Source organism: Oenanthe melanoleuca, chromosome 1A (assembly GCF_029582105.1).
Source record: "Oenanthe melanoleuca isolate GR-GAL-2019-014 chromosome 1A, OMel1.0, whole genome shotgun sequence".
Lineage (NCBI taxonomy): Eukaryota > Metazoa > Chordata > Aves > Passeriformes > Muscicapidae > Oenanthe > Oenanthe melanoleuca.
In genome coordinates this window covers 55256900-55276988 of record NC_079334.1, presented here as the reverse complement: position 1 = coordinate 55276988, position 20089 = coordinate 55256900, and the positions used below count along the sequence as shown (strand labels likewise).

The 20089-nt window shown below is 43.5% G+C and overlaps 1 protein-coding gene across 1 annotated transcript in view; it reads right to left on the bottom strand.

Moving 5' to 3' along the window:
* The window catches only part of CELSR1 (cadherin EGF LAG seven-pass G-type receptor 1), a 160859-nt gene that overhangs the window by 44718 nt on the left and 96052 nt on the right, over positions 1-20089 (bottom strand). The window contains exons 6-8 of the mRNA XM_056482024.1: positions 2418-2575; positions 1351-1514; positions 165-290 (exon numbers count right to left, since the gene is read on the bottom strand). Coding sequence (XP_056337999.1) covers positions 165-290; positions 1351-1514; positions 2418-2575 — 448 coding nt within the window. The remainder of the gene's footprint in view (positions 1-164; positions 291-1350; positions 1515-2417; positions 2576-20089) is intronic.

The following is a 20089-nucleotide window of genomic DNA, read 5'->3' as shown; positions in this document are numbered from 1 at the left end:
AGGGGGGATCTCTAAAACGATTTCAAATAGATAATGGGTGACAGCCTCAACTACAATCTTCTGTCACCCTTCAGCATCACAGCTGGACACACATGCTTTGGGATGGCAATGACAGGCACTGAGATGTGCAGACATGACAATGCAGAGAGCTCTTTGCAGCCTACCTTGCTCACAGTTTTTCCCTCCGTAGCGCACGGGGCACTCGCAGATGTACGTGTTCCACTTGTTGATGCACGTGCCTCCATTCTGGCACCAGTTGGTTTCACAATAGTTCCTCTGCGCTGCACAGCCTGGAATCCAGGAAAACCATTACTTTGTATGCTTTTAATAAGAAAAAGGCTCTGAATGACTGCATTTGAGTTTTTATGTAAAAAGAAGACACGACTATTACAAGTTTGGGTTTCTACCTTTTTTAAAAAAATATTTTTGAAGGCAGTGAAACAAAATGTGGATGGCAAAAGTTTATGTAAGCTGATCATGTGTCAAATGCATAAAGACAAGTCTGTCTATAAAAGGCATATGCTATGACTCCTTCCTTAATCCACAATCAATACAACATACTTTAGAAGTGCAATTTAGCTCTTACACAGACCTTCAGCAGCACGGACAGAAGGGACTTTCCATTTTTGTCTGTCAGAGCCAGTTTTAGGATGATGAGAACATTCTGTATACCTAATCACTGGAACTAATCCTGATCAGGGATCCAAGGACTGGAAATCAAATCAGGACCTCTAACAGGCTGCTCCATGAAGCAGGACTCACATTTAGGGATTCCAGAATTTTATTTACAGAGCCAACACAATTTATTAAGAAGTCATTGCAAGTACTGTCTTTTTCAGGAACTAATCCCACTGGCTTTCAGAGCAAAATGACATTTATTAGGCAAATAAATAGGTAAATAAAAATTAGGTAAATAAACTTTTTGTCTTCTTTAAAAATAGAAGACAAAAAGTTAATTTAGGAGTAAATTCCTGTCTGAAACTCCCAGCAATGCAGAAAGTCTAAACAAGCCCAGCCCTTTCTGATGTGCAGCTGAATCCTGGAAGTGTGCCCTGTGCCACAGGCTATTGTATGCTTCCCTGGCACAGGTGTGGACTGCACCTTGCTCACACAAATGAGGTCTGGCCAGAGACAGTGGCAGCACAGTGCCACACAGCACTTTAAGTTCCTGCCCCATAGCTGCTTTGCCCTCAACAGTGCTAACAGGGGGACAGGGGTCATTCAGAACTCTGTGTTCCTTCCCCTTCCTGGGGCTCTTCGCAGTGCCAGCCTCCTCAACACCCTAAGCTGTGCCACACACACAGCAGAGACCTTTCTGGTGTTGACCTTTGGGGCAGTAGCTGCCCATACCTGGCAGAGTGCCATTATTGGCAATGAAACCAGCCATGTCAATGGGCTTGCTGTCGATGGAGAGGTTCCTCATGCAGCCGATGAACTGCCGGTTGTGCACCGGGAAATCCTCAGGCAAGTTTGGGACACCACCAAGGAGGAGAGGGCCAGTTAGGTCCAAAGATCTGAAGAAACAAAGAAATGCTCATAATTTCTTGGCAAGAGTTTGTTTTATTTTGTTCTTTATCTTATTGCTTCCATAAGCACATTTAAGCTGCACTTCCCTCTGCTGCATGAGCACTTCCAGAGCTTGTAATCAAAGGACTGTCCAGTAACACTAACTTTTAACTTAGGAGCTGCCATGTGCATACAGAATCCAGCGACCTGTTCCTAACAGTTGCTAGTAGGCAGAAGAAAATGAAAATTAGAGAAAAATGTGTAGCCACAGGACACTTCCTTCTGACCCCAGCCATGCAGGGACTGGCTGATGCTGCTCAGCACAAGGTTGAGAAGCAGAGCATTTTTATATAATGACTTAATTATTTTATAGTACCAACCCCTTTAAAATCCTGTGACGATCTTAGTCTTAATGACATTTAGCGAATGTAGGTTCTACAGAATGACTCCACATTGTGTAAGAAGTCATCATCTGGTCATTTGGATTAGCCCCATTTTATAGTGTGCCCCTCTCCTGGGATATTAGAGCACCATGTGTATCTCAGTTGCCTCTTTCCTATCATTCATTACTTTATATCCCCCTATGTTGCTGCTGTTCGCCTCCTCTTTAAACTGAAAAGTACTGGGTTTTTTTCTTTCTTCAGAGGAAACCTTTTCTCACACCCAAAGATTTGCAATGGTTGGTTGTTTATACTCTTTATTTCTACCTCCTTTTAAGATAGGACTCTTAACTTAAATGATGTATATAATTCCAGGTCTCAAACTAAACTTTGTTATTTTTTCTTGTTGCATCCTATCTCTTTTTCCAATTTGCTGATTAATCGCTTAGTGCTCAGTGATTAATTGCACACTGTTGACTTTCCACCGGAAAAAGGCAATGAGTGGAAAACACAAATATAGTGAATCCTTACTTTTTTGAGCCAGTCTGAGTCCCCTGGGCAGCACAGGTGTAGTTTCCAATGAGGCTCCCGAAGCGCACGGCCACTGCTGTGTCACAGTCATCCACAGTCACCACAGCCACCTTCTCTCCAGAGGGCCCGTGGGGAATTCCCAACCGGCCAATGTTTGGCTAAAAAAAAATAAATGGCACATGTCATACAGTGCTACATACATGGGGTTTCAATGCTGGGTCAGTCAGCTCCACAACATACTTGTCACTACCCCCTAAAGAGGACAAAAATAGAAGATGTAAATGAAACAGCAGAAGTTAGGTTGTCCCACAACATTTAGGCAAGAAAAAACCCTGATGGATGACTTCAGTCAGTCAACACATGCCCAGTATGATACACAGGGTGTCAGAAGTGGCTTTGGTCTTTTCCACAGCTAAATGAAACAGGTGTTTCTCACTTCTGCATAGTAAATTCTAATAAATTATGCTCGTTTTGCACCTCTTCACCTCAAGGAAATGAAAACCCTAAAATGATGTATTATTGCAACTGAAGCTTAAAGACTTAAATCACATTTTCTCTGATGGGCATACTCTGTCAAGGCTACCAGAAACTGAGCTCAGGCCTCTATAAAAGCTGTAGTGAGATGTTGTCTGATGACTGGGAGGGAACTCAGGGAAACCTGCTTGTTCCAGCTACAAGATGTAGTGCACAAAAAACCACTGCCCATTGCTGGGTCAGCTGAGAAGCCCCCAGTTTCTAGTTGCAGAAGACTATAGACCAATGACCTGTGGAGCTGGACAATCAAGAATAATGGATGTATCTGTGCTTGCTCTGGTGCAGGCACACAGACTGACACTGCAGGTGCAGCAAGGAAAATGGAAAGAAAGTGTGTTTTAGAGAAGCAATAAAAGCTCTGACTTTTCCTCACCTCTGCTTCCCCCAGGCAGTAGGAAACTCCTGCCCACCCAATCACAATGGGCTCTGGTGAATATGAGCAACAAAGCTAGAATTATCACACTCAGCTTCACATCTCCCCTGTTACTGGCTCACTCTGCCAATCACCTGCTGTCAGCTGTTGTTCTCCCCACTGCAGCACCTACTGAGTGGGGAAATTCAGTGACCCAAACAGACAGGCTTTCCTATGGGACCACCAGGAATTCAATACCAGCCATCAAACTTCTGTGCTTCCACCACAAACAGATCCTTCATCATCTTCACTAATTTGGTCACTGTTGAAATGCACCCCAGAGTGACTGACAGGAGATGATGTTTGCTGTGCAGAAACTCAAGAGACAGATTTGTCCAGTGGAGAAGAACATTATGACTCTTAAAAAGGGTGCATGTATAAACAGCAGCATAGCAGCCTCAGTGAAGAACTAGAAAATCCTGTAAGGAAACTGTTTCCATGTTTAGTGTTCACATAGAGCTGAGGGATCCTCATCTACCACTTGTGCAAGATTGTTGAGGACATTATGGGTACAAGAGAAGCACTGAGCTGGACTCTTCTGGCTTTGCAAAGGGACACCCCACAGGAATGAAGTCAGCAGGATCTGCCCAGATACACTGAAAGCCAAAACATATTTATTGGATGTGTTAATCAACAATAGCTGTATCCATTTGAAAATGAAGATGGCTGGGAATTTGTAGCTTGCTGTACACTTGCTTTAAAACATGTACTGCTTGACTGCATTCTGAAATTGCTTATTTGTACAGCAAACAAGGAAGAAGTAAGGGAATAAATGACTTCTTTCTGTTTCACTTACACATAAATTTATTAAAATACTTACAGCCACTTTCATTATCTGTATAGAGATAGATTTATTTTTAAGGGTAATTATCCAAATGTATAAAAAACATTTTTAAAATATGTTTCCTGGTGTCAATTCCAGTTGAAAAGTATTTTCCATTTCCTCTACCAAGAACTAATGTGATCACATAGTTTGGCAGTTATTCAGTATAAGGTTTTGACCTCTCTTGAGTGCTATTAAGGCAGATTTTATTTTTTCCGATACTCCCTGGACTTTGCCGCTGCCCAGCTTGGACAGACAGGAAACACATGTATTTGAAGTGCTGAAAATGTTATTGTATGCAATGATGGCAATGTTAGTGAGCAGCTTTTCAAAGTAAATGAAAAAATACATGGAAAACTAATCAACTGACAGACAGACCTTCCCTTCCAAAATTAAAATGTTTACATTCTGGGTGCTACTTCTATTCATTCAGAGGAATGATTCGATTAACATTTATGTTCTTGTGCTTCACTGAAATAATCTATTGTTTCTTACATGGGAGCCTTGACAAAGGCAGGGTATTTATTCCCTCAGCAGGGGGGATCTGCCCAATGTTAATCATGATTGCAACCTGATGAGACTCAGCACTTTGCAGCTGCTCCTTCACAGTCACTAGATGCAATAGCAAATTGATTTTTTTCTACTTTTATTTAACGTAGAAACTGAAAAGTGTTTCTCTAGATGTTGACTGTTCATTGCAGTATAAATCGCTGGCATCTCTTCAGCTCTGATGACCACACAGAACCATGAAGAAAGGGAATATTCCAGTGAATGAAATCTATTGGCAGTTCAAACCATACTTAGTTCAAACACAAGGTGATTTTCTGACCGTGCTAAAAGGCTCATTTGACAGAATTTGACAGGCTTTTCCCAAAATGCAGGAATATGTCACTGGGAAGAGAAAGAGATTTTCTGAGTGATATAATGGGACAAGAACTCAAAATATGTGGCAAGTACTATACACTACTCATATTCTAACAGTATAGGAAATAAATAAAACGCTTTATCAGAGAAAACCAAGTTAGGAGTTCCTTCAGCAATGAATCATGGAACAGATTTTATTCATTCAGTATTTTGATTAAATATAGGTTACTGATGATGGAAAGAATATTTAGAGTATCATGCATTAAAAAAAAATCACTTTGAATAGGTGCATGTAAGAAAGAGAATCCCACAACATGAAACTTGGGATCTGAGACAAGAATTCCTACTGCAGACTCTGCGACTCTCAGCACTAAACAATGAAAAATAATAAAACAACCCTACTAATTAACTACTAAACAATGAGGAACCACGATGAGATTAAAAGGTTAAAAAGGCAATACAATACTGAGCTGTTGCACAGATGCATATTAGGAAAGTTTCTTTCTGAAACTGACACTGAACAGGATAGAATGTTTGGGTAGTTTTGTTTTCATTTACTAAAAATACCTTCCAATTACAGCAGGTGCACAGAACAGCCAGAGCAGTGCCAAGTTTACCATATCAAACAGGCAAAATGGACTTGGCATGTTTAGCCTAGCAAAGTAAATAGGCTGGAGAAGAGTTTTGGAAATAAGATGCCATCACTGTAATGGACACATTACAAGAATAAAGGGGTTTAAATGCCCATGAGTAATGTAGGCTGGTAATCACCAGGTGATGCTCAGCCATAGGAGGGATCATCTCTGGGAAAGTAGCAGGGCTGAAAATTATTTTAAAAACTCCTTTATTTGTTTATGATTATAGAAGCTGGTGTTAGCAGAGAACTGAAGAAAACAAGTAACAGTAAGTAGCACTTGGAAAATGCACCAGAAAGTGAATTGCCAACACTAAATGACAGCACACACATTCACATTTCAGGCATGATCTTTGCCTCAATGAAATCCCACTGGAGCAAGACTGATCCCTAACAGTAGGAACAGCTAACACTAACCAGCATTAATTCACACTGTTATTTTCTGGAAATATGTCCAGGGAGTTAAAAGCCAGACTTTCATCTGGGTACTTAGCAGTCCTTTCTGCCTGTCAGACCCATCTCCTGAAACACATGCTTCCCAAAAGGCAAGTTTCATTAGCTGTGCCAAGTCTGCATTCATGAGTAAATGTGCAATGTGGTGGACAGGAATTTACCAGCATGACCCCCATTAATAGTAATGCAAGTCATGTAAGTGAGTTCCTGCTCATGGAGCTGAAAATTTACCTTTCGCTGCCTAACCCTAAAGGCTGCCTTTTCAGTTAGTGCTTCTCCAGTAAGAAGCTGGGATTCAAATTTCAAAGACCACATGCTGTAACACAGAGTAGCAAGAAGAGGTACCAAGCAGTTCTAGAGAGAAAACCTGGTCTCCCTTAAACAAACCATGAAAGAAGTGCATTATTGCAGGACTCAAATGAAAGGAAGAAAGAGCAGCCTTGAGTGTTGCAGTATTTTATCACCATCACATGATGATTCTTCAAACATTTTGTGCATCCCATAAGGAAAGTAATTTTGTTTGTTATTGTTTTTATGTTATAGTCACATATAGGGTCAACTTGGAGGACACAAAGAAATAGTCCTGCCTCAGGATCAACATGTGACAGTGTAAGTCCCCTACCCTTCTCTCTATCTGTAAACCAAGATGAACCATATTTATGTTCCTCAAATGATGGTAATTAATAACTAAAACTGTAAACAATGTAATGAAACTTAACCTTGCCTCACCACTGAGCTTTCATGAAGATCAGTGGTTCTGATATGAGTGACAACCTCCCATCTCATATCTAACCCGTGACATTCACCCTTGCCCAGAGAGAGTCACAGGCAAAATGTGACTACAGGAATGACAGCCTCCTAGGATGTCTTTTGAAAATTGCAGCTCCCTTTCTGACCATAGCAGAGATAACAGTGAGACTCATCTACTGTCCTCAGCAGCAACCTGGAGGAGCGACCTTCTTGAGCTGCAGTAGGGGATGGAACTCTCTCTGGCCCCTTGTAGTGACTGTCTCAGACTGCAGTGAGAGAACACCACTCTGGAGATATTTTACTAGTGATGCCAAATCCAATTCTTTTGAAATTCAGTTATGGGGCAATATCTGGACCTCTCCCCATAAATTCAACAGCAAGAAAGACATGTAGCTTCTTTTAGGTGAAAAACTCTGAGAAGCTTAATCTGTGAACTTTTGTTTTATAAGTGGAGACCAGACAGAGAGAAAGTCATCAAAACACATCTGCTTATAGTTTGCAAATCTACTGCACAAATCCACTCTGATTCTACTTAGAACATCAGACGTGGATATTCTTGTGTATCTCAGTTTCATTTGGATTCTCTACTATGTTTAAGTAAATATTTAAACTGTGAGAGCCCACACAGTGACTTATTAAAGACACAGCTGGTGTAACGATGCACAGTGAATGGAGAGACATACAAATCAACAGACAATGGGAGCCCTTGTCCTAAACACTTAACCCTTGTATTTTAGATCATATGTCCTACTGCTTCCCAGTCAGGATGCAAAATTGTTGGAGAGGTTTAAGCAAGTAGTCCAATCTTTGGCAGACTTATTTTAAATCAAACCAGACTGGATAGTGTCTGTATGTGTGATACTAATACTGCAAAGTTAAAATGTTTGTTTAGTCAATCAGCAGCAGTGGTGACACTCAGATTCCTGGATCTCACCCTTTCATTAGTTAATCTGTAAGATAATAACCTGTTCCAGAGTTCTCACAAACATTTCCTCCACCAGAAAACTTTTTTCCAACTTCCATTCTTAGATAAAAACTTGCCACTTGACTTTTCTCACAGATGGGAAGAGGGAGAGTAGTTTTGTTAGCCATCAGAGAGTGTTTCCACAAACATATATTCCCTGAGCTCAGACCGAAAGCTGTGCTCCCCTGCCCAAACTTTGGCCAGGAGCTCTTCTGCCTGCTTTAGCCACCCCACCGAGTCTTTCGAAGGAGCTGAGGAGATGATTCAGCAGCAGACTGTAATGTAAGTATGGCCAAGACTTAAAAAATGCAAACCAGTATTGCTTGCAGATGAGACACAGCCTACCTTGCTACACTTGAAGGAGACCTATTTTCTTGGGGGTCAGATGTTGCATACTGTAAATTCTGCATTTGCTCAGCTCACTGTACACATTAAAAATTAAATATTTATTTTAGAAAGTCGGTTTTTTAGCAAAATGCTTTGCATGGCATAGCTTAATATTCAGAGCTTGGCTTGTTTGTCTTTTTAATAAGTGCAAATGTGTAAGAAGAAAAGCTATCCTGAAGTCAGCGCCAGCCTTTCAGAGATTCCAAGAGTTTGCTTACCAGACAGTAAGTTACCCCTCTGTTTTTGTTAATTAGTAGCTAATGATTTATTGGCTGTTTGGCGTGGTTAAAGGTTAAAAAGAACCTGTTTCCTAGTTATTTTTTTTTAATGCTCTCCTCTTCATTGCTAATGTGCTGGTTCAGACCCCACCACCCCCAAAGGTCTGTGTGGAAAATGCCTTGTACATTTTGGGGCTCTTTGCTGTTTGAGGCTCCCGGGTTCGGTATCAATGGGGAATGGAGCAGCTGGCGCTGGTCCTGCCGGAGGCTGCCGGGCTGTGCCACGCCGGGTGCCCTGCCCGGCTCCCTGGCGCTCATTAGGCTGCCCCGGCTGCCTCGTTAACCCGCGGCCTCTCGGGCTGCTGGGGAAGGAGGCACAGCCCCTGCCATTCCCAGGCCATGCTGTGCTGCTTCAGTGCTCAAAAAGCTCATTAAGGGCCCGCGGCGGCGCTCGCCCTGGACAAGCTGCCAGAGCCCAGCCCCCCGCAAGGAAAATAAATAATAAACAGGAACACATAAACAGGGGAAGCACACCGCTTACAGTCCTCCAGGGAGAGACTGGAAATGCCAGAGGAGCTTAGCATGGACTTGCAGGCCACTCTGATCAATCAGGAAACTCCAAATTAGGCCAGATTACAGAAACCACTAAGGTTAATCTCTGTTTTCTAGAGTTTCCCCTTACAGATTTCCAGAGCACCTTTAAAATAAGTGGTGTGAAGAACAGATCCTGATTAGTCACCAGGGAAAGGCAGGACAAGTCATTTCACATAACCCCCTTACTCCTTTGATGTATGTATTCCCTTTATTCACTGAACATTTTAATGTCATTTCTTTGTATTTAATTTGGTTCAAGTCTGTACAGAAACACGAGAGCCTGTGACAGTAAAAAGGAAAACCAAAGAGTTTCCCATCAGTGAGTAAAAAATGCAAATCCTGAAAAGCCACCAGACCAGTTCCTTTTCCTAGAGAAACGCCCTGCAACACCAATCATCGGGATCTGGGCTGGCCCACAAAGTCAAGCGAGTTTTACTGGCCTGATTTGTTATCTCCTTTAGGGCTGCATCCAGAGGCTAAACTTTGATATTCAAAGCAGGAGGCTTTCAGCACAGCTATGAGACCTGGCACTACTGAACGGCACTGCCCGAATTGCTGCTGCTCTTCCAGCGCTGGGGCAGAGATGGGAGCAGCCCCTCCTGTCACAGCATGTGGAATGGCACAGCAGGGCTGTGAAAAGCCATGGTTACACAGGCATGGCATCCAGACATGCTCCTTGCCTCTTCAGCACTATCAGTATCTTCACAAATATCATCCAGCTACTGCAAAGGGTATATTCTTAGTTTCGACTAATTTTGGCAAGGGCTGCTGTAGTGCTGATGGGAAGATGAGTCTTCTCTGTCTGCAAATAGAAATTTTATCCTCAAATGTGTATTCCCAGATGCTTCTCAGCTCTTTGATGCTGAATCAGTGACACAGCAAGACAGACCTGTTTTGGCTGTCACAAGACCATTCTCTCTCTGCTCAAGACAACATTCAGTTTTCCATGTGGGAGACAGCACTCACCACAGTGCTCTGCTGCTGTGGGTGTCCTTGTCCTTCCTCTCCTCGCTCTGATCTGCCTCTGTGGCTGATGTCCCTTCTCCCTGACCTCTCCTGCCCTCTGAACCCTTTTTCTGACTATTTTGCTGTCTCCCTCTCTTTCCACCAGCAAGGATGTTCTCCAGCACCCTTGGAGAACTGGGAAAGAAGAACACATCCTTTGATGCTGGAAAAGCCTCTTTCCCTGCTGTCCTCTGCCAGTTCAGCAAATCCTTCTCCCTTTCCCTATCTACCTGCCAAAGAACCATTCTCAAATATTTTTGGCTTTATATAAATCTTGTAAGTTCTACAACATATTTTTCCATCCAGGATGTCAATGTTGCTGCTCTCAGAGTCCAAGAAATACCTGTGACACTTATGCACAGAAACTAACCCCCTACTGGACAAATTCTGGTGACACCTCACCAAGCAAACTGCTGCTTAGTATGGGTAATGGAGTCATATTTCAGCCTGTAAAATCCAGAATCCCACATTTTTCTATGGGCTCCCTCCCTGCCCCCATGGCTGGATCTTGTGAGGGTCTCCTGGCACACAGAGACTTCTGCAAGGCCTGGTAACTGCAGAGTGCTCCTTCCTCTCAACTACACAGACAGATACAAAATACCTGAACAGTTACTGCAAATCAGTGAGCTACTGTAATTTACTACATGATTTAATGGAGATAACAGTGCACTTCAAAGAACTCGCACCAAATTCCTGAGGTGCCATTCCAATGACTGTGCTGGCTTTGAGCAAGGCTTTGCCAGGCTGGGCTGCACAGCACAACCTTCAAGCACGATCCTCAGAGCCTCAGGGTGAGCTGAGGACCATCAGACTCTGCCAGATCTCATGGAGGTTCCTTACATCTCCCAAGCCTTCAGGAGGAGGTTACAATCACCATTTTGGGAGGTGCCACTAAATGTCTTCAGAGTTTTGCAGTGCAGAGCTGGCTTTAGCAAACTGGGTTCCAAGAGCATCACAGGGTGCCAGGTTCCCCAGGATGACCTGAGAGCCCCACACCAGGAGGAACAGCCACACAGCTGACACCCAGCTCAGGTGTGGGGTGAGCACCCTAGATGGGCACACAGGTTAAACCTTTAAAACCTGGGTGATGTGAGAAGAGTAAGCATTGAACAGCCTTGCCAAAAATGAGGCTTCCAAAGGAGGAGGGACTCAGGCTGGTTTTACCAAGACACAGTCCCTTACTGTGCAGATGTTTTCTGAAAAGTTGGTGTTGGTGTTTGCACATAAAATCACCACCACAACAACCAGTGTTTTCAAGTGGTGTTTGCAAACTCTGTGAGAGCAGCAGTTCCAAAAGCAGGCGTGGGAGAGAACAAGCCAGGCACTGGTACACGCCTTCCCTCCCTTCCCCAGTTGATGGAGAGATTTCTCAAAGCTGTCACTGAGAGCTGAGCTACTCAGTGCTGGGGAGCAGGTCACACTTTACATCTCAATGACCTCCAAATGACTTTCACTGCTTTACACTTTAATTTCCCGAGACACAGATTTAGAGGTGAGTTATTTGTTATTTTGTGTCAAGACAATGGAATGTCGCTCCACAGCCAGATCCTGATTTCCTTTCCCAGATATCAATCACTTCACACTTACCCTCTACCAGAAAAAAAAAAAAAAAAGCAAACAAAACACCAACAAAAACAATTACTAATTGAAATCCACACGAATAAATACCGGTGGAATTGCAGGGAGGGGCTTTTAAAGTCCAGACTCACATATCTTTGTTCTGCAAGGGCAAATCAGCTGCCCACCCCCCATCCCTTTACACCCACTAACACCTGCAAGGGCTCCACAACCAGCCAGAGCAAGAAAAAGTAAATATTAGCCAGGCAGCCCTCCAGTGCTTTTCAGGAGATGTTAGGAATGTAAATGGTTGCCATAGGCCAGACCAAAGTCCCACTGAGGGAGTGGTAGATGCTGTGGAAGTGTGTAAGAACAGGGCAAATGTGCAGCAACATTTCTGTTTTCTCTAAGCTTTCCACCTGCAATACTGCAGGCTGGAACTCAAGGCAGGTTTTCACAGGATTCTGTCACATTTTTTGAATCGATGGGACTCGTGTTCTCATCTAATCAATTTTTTGCTTTATACAACCACAGAACATAACCCAGTGAGTCCTGCTCAATAACATCACCTGCACCCAAGCGAAAATGTTCCTTTAGAAAGGGAAATACTGACTTGATTTAAAGATTTCAAGGGACAGCAAGAACATCAGAACTGTGGGCAGGTATATGACTTCTAATCAGAATATGTCAAGGTTCAGTTTCAATATAGCAAATCCATGGCCTTACCTAGAGGAGGACTTTCATTGATGATCCACTGGATTTGGGTGGAATAGGATGAATTTGACCTCAGCAAGGATGTGAGTGTCTGAATCATGAGCCAGAAAGCCAGGAAATGACTCATAAATGGAACTATTTTTTCTGAGATTACCTTTTCTCATGGCATTTTAAAAATTGAGTTCTGAGCATGTGGGAAATGACATCTTTTGCATTCAGACATGAAGAACATATTTTATGTGTTTGACTAGAATAACATTCTGAACTTTAAATGTAAAATGCAGAATGCATTGAGCAATAAAAATCTAATTTCTTTCCTTCCTCTAGTTGCTTGTAATTTTAATTGCTAGGGGATTTTCACATGGCCATGCCCAGCAGCAGCTAAAATACATAGTACAGATAAGTAATACAAATGCATAGCTACAAATTCCTCATACTCTCATATTGTACATGAGCCCCCAGCACTACCCACCACATCTTTCACCAGTATACAATCCTACCCACCAAAAAGCACAACAATCTTCTGATACAGCAACTTCTATTCTTGTAAAAAATACTGTCATAACCTGCTTCTGGCTAGCCACCTTGGTATTCCGGTCAAATTTCCTTACCCTCTTGAGCTGAGGAGTAAATTAAACATGAATGTCTCTCAGGATGCTGCTTAAAAATCCTGGTTGTGGCTAGAAAAGAAAGTGACTTTTACACTTGAAATGCTTTTTTTCTTGTAAAGCTGCAGGAACTCTGGTAACATTCTCTGTGAAGAACAGGCCCCCGAGTTACACGGGTTAGTACAGCTAAGTCCTCAAAAACTTGAGCTAAGGAATTGACTGTGGTTATGCTCCCTGTGGTTTTGGTGTCCTGCAAGCTCCCCTGTGCATAAGCCATGGCAGAACTTTTGATCCATGAAAATGCCGTAGAAGGAAAGGCATCCAGCACAAATTGATGATCTGGGGAGCTGTACCATCCACACTCTGCTGGAAGTTAGCACCACCACCTCCTCCTTGCCATAACACACTGACCTCGAGACCCTGCTGCACATTCTGCTATTAAACAATTCACAGTGAGATGGGTGATAAAGAAATGATAAAATTGGAAGAAATGTGGTTAAATCTTATGTAAGAACATGTGGTTTCTTTTAAGAGGAAGCACTACATTGTAACACACTTTCTGCACTGCACACTTTAGAGGGCCTTTAAAAGATACATTGGCATTTCTTAGAAAAATTATTAATTTAGGTTTTCAAATGCCACAAAATTCTATTCCTTTCTGGGAAAATATGCCCAGAGAAGTAAGTTGCTCCTAATTGAATAACACTTTAGGTATTTACAGTACCTCCCCACCTCCATGGTTTGCTTGACATGGCAATTACTGTTCTGCATTTTTCTGTATCAGACAATGCCAAGCAATGCTGGAGCAGGTCTGTGTCAATCACAAATGCTGTAAACACAGCAAGCCAATCTGAGCCAGCAAAATCCAAACTCTGGCAGTGCCCACATCTGATCAACAGTGGCATTACCATAATCTTCTACAACTGCATTGTTTATTTAGAAAATCTCCCTCAATCCCTTAACAAATTAGTCTGGAAGCCACCACGAGGATTAACTTCAAAAATTCTCCCTCAGATCACAATTACATCTGCTCAGATGTCACCAGCGATAGACATTTGCATAAGTCATACCCAAACATTATTGCTAATTGTTTTTCCAGTTATTTGACTTCTGCTGGGGTCTGTCTTTTCCAATCAAGTTACAAAACTCAGCACTCAGCTGGGCAATCCTGCTCTGGTGTAAGAGGTGCTCCCCAGCACAAGGGGTAAAATATCAAATACCTACCTAAGAATTTAACTGCCAACCACTTTTCCTGACCATTCAGATTAAGAAGTAAACGATACTGGGTGGTGTCCTGGATACTGTGAGGGCAGTGTCTTTCACCCAGGGTCCAATGACTAAAGTTATGCCTAGCTGGTGGCAGCTATGTGGCTTTTCTCCAAAGAGCTGGCAATCCCTATTCAACTGCAGGCATGTGCCTGCCTCATAAATCACCCACAGCATTGGCAGCCTCGCTGGCAGGCTCAGCAGGGAGACCAAGAGCTGAGCAAACAAGGTGTTTGTGCTGGAATGCTCCCACGAGGTGGGAGTGGGGTGGCACAGGGAAGCCTGTGCTGAGCTACTGCCTGATGCTGCCTGCTGGTCCTGGGGCAACAGAGTGCTGAGAACCCAGAACTTCTAACAAGCATTGGTCCCCTTTGCAGGAAAGAAAGCAGCAACCAGTGCCACCCTTGTCTTTTGGCACAATTGTCACAGTCTGAGTTTCACTACAGTGTTGTACTGAAAGGCACTCTGCCTTTTTTCTTTTTTTCCAAGGCAAAGTGGCAAAAACAATTGTCAGTCCCGGATACAGAATATATTTCCATAACAGGCAAATTTGCCATCATCAGAGAAGGTCTGTGTTTTCAGAAGGAAACCAGATAACCTATCTGTCAGCTCCAAAGGCACCTCATGCAGGGGCTCGTGTGCCAGAGGCAGCAGGGTCTGTGCTTGCCTCTGCAGCAGATCATCAGAGGCTGCTGCACTCATCCCACCCTGTAGAAAACAAATCACTACATTTACCTCCCCAACACAGACCTGCACCACTCCCACTGCCTGCAACTGCCTGTGCCACTTGTGCTTATGATGAGGAATAAAAGGCACATCCTGACTGCCCATGGCAGGGGATTGCAAGTGGCCACCAAGCTTCAGTTGCCCACAACTACAACAACACACAGCCCTGCAGATCTTGATTTTCAGGGTATGGATGTGTCACCCCCGCTTGGTGAAGGGTGGCTGCATGACACTTGGTCTCAGCTGGCTCCTGGGGGGGAGAACAGGACAACAGGGGTGGACCCGAGTTTTTAAAACAAAAAATTAGCATGCACATCCTCAAGTTGTTCAGCAGTGCTCTGCCTCTGGCCACTGTTAGGCAGCTGACACAAGCTCCCAGAAACAAAACAGGGGCTCTAGTAAAACAAAGGCAGTGACAAATGTTAGAGATTTTTGTTTTAACATTAAGAGCACTGACAGACACTTCAGGTATGCTCTTCATTTATGCCCCTTTGGATGCCTGTATTCACAGAACTTAATTCCTCTTTCTGACCACCATACTGCCTGACTAGCTACAGAAACAGCATCCTATGAAACCCTGACCTGGCCTGGGATTGCTTTTTCTCTTCCTGACTTTTCCTCTATGACCCTGCCCTTCCTTCCACTTTTTCCTAAGTCCTGAGCAAGTGCAGATAGAATCTGTGTCTCTGTTGTGAACAGCTTCATCCCAAGGCTACCTGAGCTGGCAGCAGTCCCAAATTCACACCATCCTCAAGACCCTCAGCTGCCCACAGCTTCATCTGGATCACAGCAAAGCTCTGTCCAACAGTGCTGGGGAGCCACTGAACAAATGGGGCTCACTGAGGTGCCCCAGATATAGAGGTGGTGGGTTTTGCATCAACAGCCAGTCTGTGGGCACTATGAGTGATCCACAGGATGGAGGATTTGTGGAGCAGGCTTCAATAAATAAGCTCTGCTGGTGCTACAGCACAGCTGTACAGGCATGGTAAAATAACCCTTCAGGATGAGCTTTGGCTGAGGAACCCTCAGGTGAGGGAGAGAGGAACCCTCAGGTGAGGGAGAGAGCTGCTGCTTCCCACCCACCCACTCACCTGCTGAGCAAGCACAAGGGGAGAGCTGCAGTACCCACCCCAGGTATGGAAAATAAAATACAGTGGGGGACTTGGCACTGAAACACAGGCTGTTCTGGCACCTGTAAACAGCTTTCAGCCAGTGGATGAGGGATAAAACCTCCATGAGATGGGAAGGTACTGGCAAACTCTAGTGCATGAGTGGGCTGAGAGCTAAATCTCTACAGTGTTAACTCAGTCTTCAGTGATATTCAAGCTGCAGCTTGCCCCTAATGAAGGCCAGTTAACTCAAGAGAAACCATCGCTTACCACAGGCAGGAAATTTTTTAATTCATATGTGAGTCTAATCAAGAGCAATTCACCTCCTGTTCTTTGAATTCACAACACACCAAAGATCAAACCTAAGCAGCCCTCACTTCTTTCAAGTTTATCTCTAACTGAAGAATTTGCCTGTTTTCTCCAGCAGCTGTCTTCAGGCTAAGTATAGGCCTGGGATCTGCCGGGTGGGAAGCACACAGGGATGAGAATCAGCAGGTCCCTACTAACTCTAATCACTCTGAAGGGGTGGGCTACTCCCAAGACAGCCAAGAATCTGAAACAAAAACCATGGCATGTCTCAGTCAAAGACATTCAAGGAGGACAGCTGCTTACTGTTGATTATCAGATAGGAGAAGAAACCTCGTCCCAGCAATGGAAAAAGAGTAATATTTGTCCTGAATAGCTCATCCTAGGAGACTGTAGGTTCAAGAGACCAGATCAGTGGAGACACTGTCCTAGGCACCCATCACTTTATACCTCCTGATCATGGAAGTGGATCTCATCAGAGACACTGCCTAACAGCACACAGAAGTTGTTACTTTTGTGAGTCATTCAGTGAGTCATTCAGGGCTTTGTTCATCCTATCCCCCAGAATTACTGCACTGCACATCAGACACTCACTGATAGCTTGTTTCTATATGCTTTTCTCAGGTTTTCTGTCATTGAGGTAAAATAATCCTGTGCTCCCTTAAAGAGATACAGAAGGACCTTTTGCTTACAAACATAACGTCATTAAGCAACCTGGATGTCATACATGTATAAGTAAGATAAAATATACAGAGCATATAAATACAAATATATAGGTACATGTCGTCTATAATTAAAGGAACATGTCCATACTCAAAATATTTTTATGTTGTGCCAAATGATGAATTCTACCCTGAGGTAATGAGTCAGGTAAAACATTAACATAAGTTTGATGGTATATCTCAAATTCTGAATAAAACTGTGATTTATCAGAAGTTTGGGAGAGTGGCTTGAACTTTGCACTTAATTAAAAACATCATTCACTACTGGGTTCAGTAAAATCTGCTGTTCCAAGTGCTACCTACAATCATACATGAACCTGTATGTGCAATGAATGCTAGACAGTTCATGTGATGTCATTGCTATTGAGCATCATTACCATCAAATATGGTTTGCTCCTATTCCAAACATTATCAGCATGGCTAACCTGGTCACTGTCACTCATGCTGGCAGGCTCAGGAGAGCCAAAGGATGAGGACCAAACTCCATCAGAGGCTGACTACATTCTCACCACCTAGAAAGGCAAATAAGGCAGCTGACATTGCTGCTGCCCCTTACACCAGCTATCCTGTGGACAAGCAGCAGGCTGCTCCTACTATTTTTGAATCAGTTTTATTTACCAGGCTGAAATCTTCCCTCTCCTTCGACCTTTCCTTCCAAAATAATTTTTTAAATTCCATTTCTTCTAAATTTCTTATCAATATATATATGCCTCTTGAGAAAGCAGGTCACCCACAGGTTACCTTTTGGTCAATACCTCCATTGATTTTAATTGCTGCAAGATCAGGACCCCACTAAATAATGTGTTTGAGTTATCAGAGTCAGCAAGTGGCCTTCCTCCCTGTCTTCCCCCACTGTCAGCAAACATCTATAATGGCAAGTAACAGGTAAACTGATACTTTGCTACTGGGAAGCTGAAAAACTTCCAATATATAACTGAAACCAGATAATGGTTATAAAACACTCCTAGTTCTGCTGTCTTCTAACTTTTAATTCCTCCCTCTTGGTGTCTTCCCTTCCAGAAATTCAATACAGTGGCAACACTTAGTACAAGTTCCATGTGCTTCCCTCGGGCACTTCTACTGAAACCAAGTGTGTCAGCTGGTTTCCTCCAAGGTAGGGAGCATCCTTTTCCATCACTACACAGTAAATGAAATGACATTGCTTCCATTCCTCTGTTACAATCTGTTTCCTTACTGCAATGTTTTACAGTGCTGGAAAATAGCAGGATTGCTAAGAAAGCATCAAATACTTGAACTGACAGTGAACTGGTTTGATGTCTTTCTGAAATACAGTGGAGCAAAGCCAGCTCTGGACTTCTCTTTTACTGATGAGACTCCAGTGTTCGGCCCCAAGTGGCAGGGGAGCTTCATGATATGCAGTTAATTCTAAACCATCATTTTTCAACAACACTAAAGATAAATATTACCAAGCACATAATTTCTGAGCTAAGAACAGAAAACACTTTACAGGAGTTGACTCTACACTTGCTTCTTGTTTCATTATGGTTATTAGCAAACTGACTTTGTGGAGGGTGACTTTACACACCACCAGGATGTGAATATTAAGAAAATAGCTGCTGCTGAAGTTTTTTAATGTGAGAAAGACAAATCAATAAATTGGATCTCTATGGATATCTGTGATGATTATGCATTTCCCATGGACAAATCATCAAGATATGTCTAAAAATGAGCAAAGACCAGAAGTGCCCCAGACAAACAGCAGAATGGAAAAAGGGGTGAGGAGCACCAAAGGGATGCTGGTGGAGGTAGCCCATGTGGCCCTGCTGCCAGGAAAAGACAGAGGCTGACAGGAGGGAGGAGAGTCCAGAGGGCCTGAAGGTGAGAATTAAACATGAGCCAGAGACAGGGAGGAGGGAGACAGCTCAGGGGAGCTCTGTGTGCTCAGAAAGGTTGGGCAGTGTCTGAGCAGAACAAAGGGGCCATATAGTCTTGGGATAATTAACTGACACTGCAGTGGGATTTTGGAAAGACTGGAAGGATGCAGTACCTGCAAACTGATATGTGTGCATCATTTAATGAAACTCTTGAGTTTTGGTACTCTGTTATTCAAACATCTCAACTGTGTCAAGTTTAGGCACAGCATCCCATTTATCTTGGCACAACTCGAATCCCTAAATTATCCCTGTCTTTTCAACCTCCTCACTGGAACTTTACTTCCAGCTTTGTTAAAACATGAAGTAGCCAAGAAACTGCTGTACAAACAAATACCAGGAGGTGAAAGCTCAGCCCTAGGCAGGGCTGCAGAGCTGCCTCCAGCTGTCCCTGCCCTGCAGCACCCACTCCCTGTTTCACTGCTGGAGAGCTGGTCCAACATGTGCCATTCTCAGATGTGCTGGGAAGAAGTCCTGGGAGCACGCTGAATACACACTGGTGAGCATGTCCTACTGTGCCATTTACTCAACACTGTCAGCTCCCCCCTCCAGCCCAAATTTAACCATCCTGCAATAAATGCTGCTAAGGGGAAGGTGATGACCTCAGTCTCTCACAGGGACAGCAAAGGGCACAGTGCTGCTCTCCACACAGTGACCCTGCTTTTCATCACTTTCATGTCATGCAAGTGGCAAAGGCAGTGAAGTCAGCAGTGTTTCCTGGTGTTTCCCTCTGCTCTCCCTCTCTGCCCAGAATTTTGTCCTGTTCAGTGGAGACTGGCTCATTTCACTTCAAAAAACTGACACAGAAGAAGAAAATGATGACAGGACCCACGTGTTAACAACGAGAAAACACCAGTTGCTAACATGGCTCACCTACTATCCTGGTTAAACCACAGCAAGCCCTAAAAATGAGGAAGGGGTTTATTTTTAACATCTGTGTCACATCTCTTTGCCTTTTAAAGAGCATTCCTCTGCTGCTCAGGCCCCTTATCTGCTCACTGGCATTTCAGTGAGCTGGTCCAGCAGCTCTCCCTGCAGCTGTGCCCAGGAGCCTGAAAGCTGAGGTGTCCCTCCACTGCCTCAGTAAGTGCTGTTCACTCTGCCAGAGTAATCCTCTAAGAAATAAGCACACAT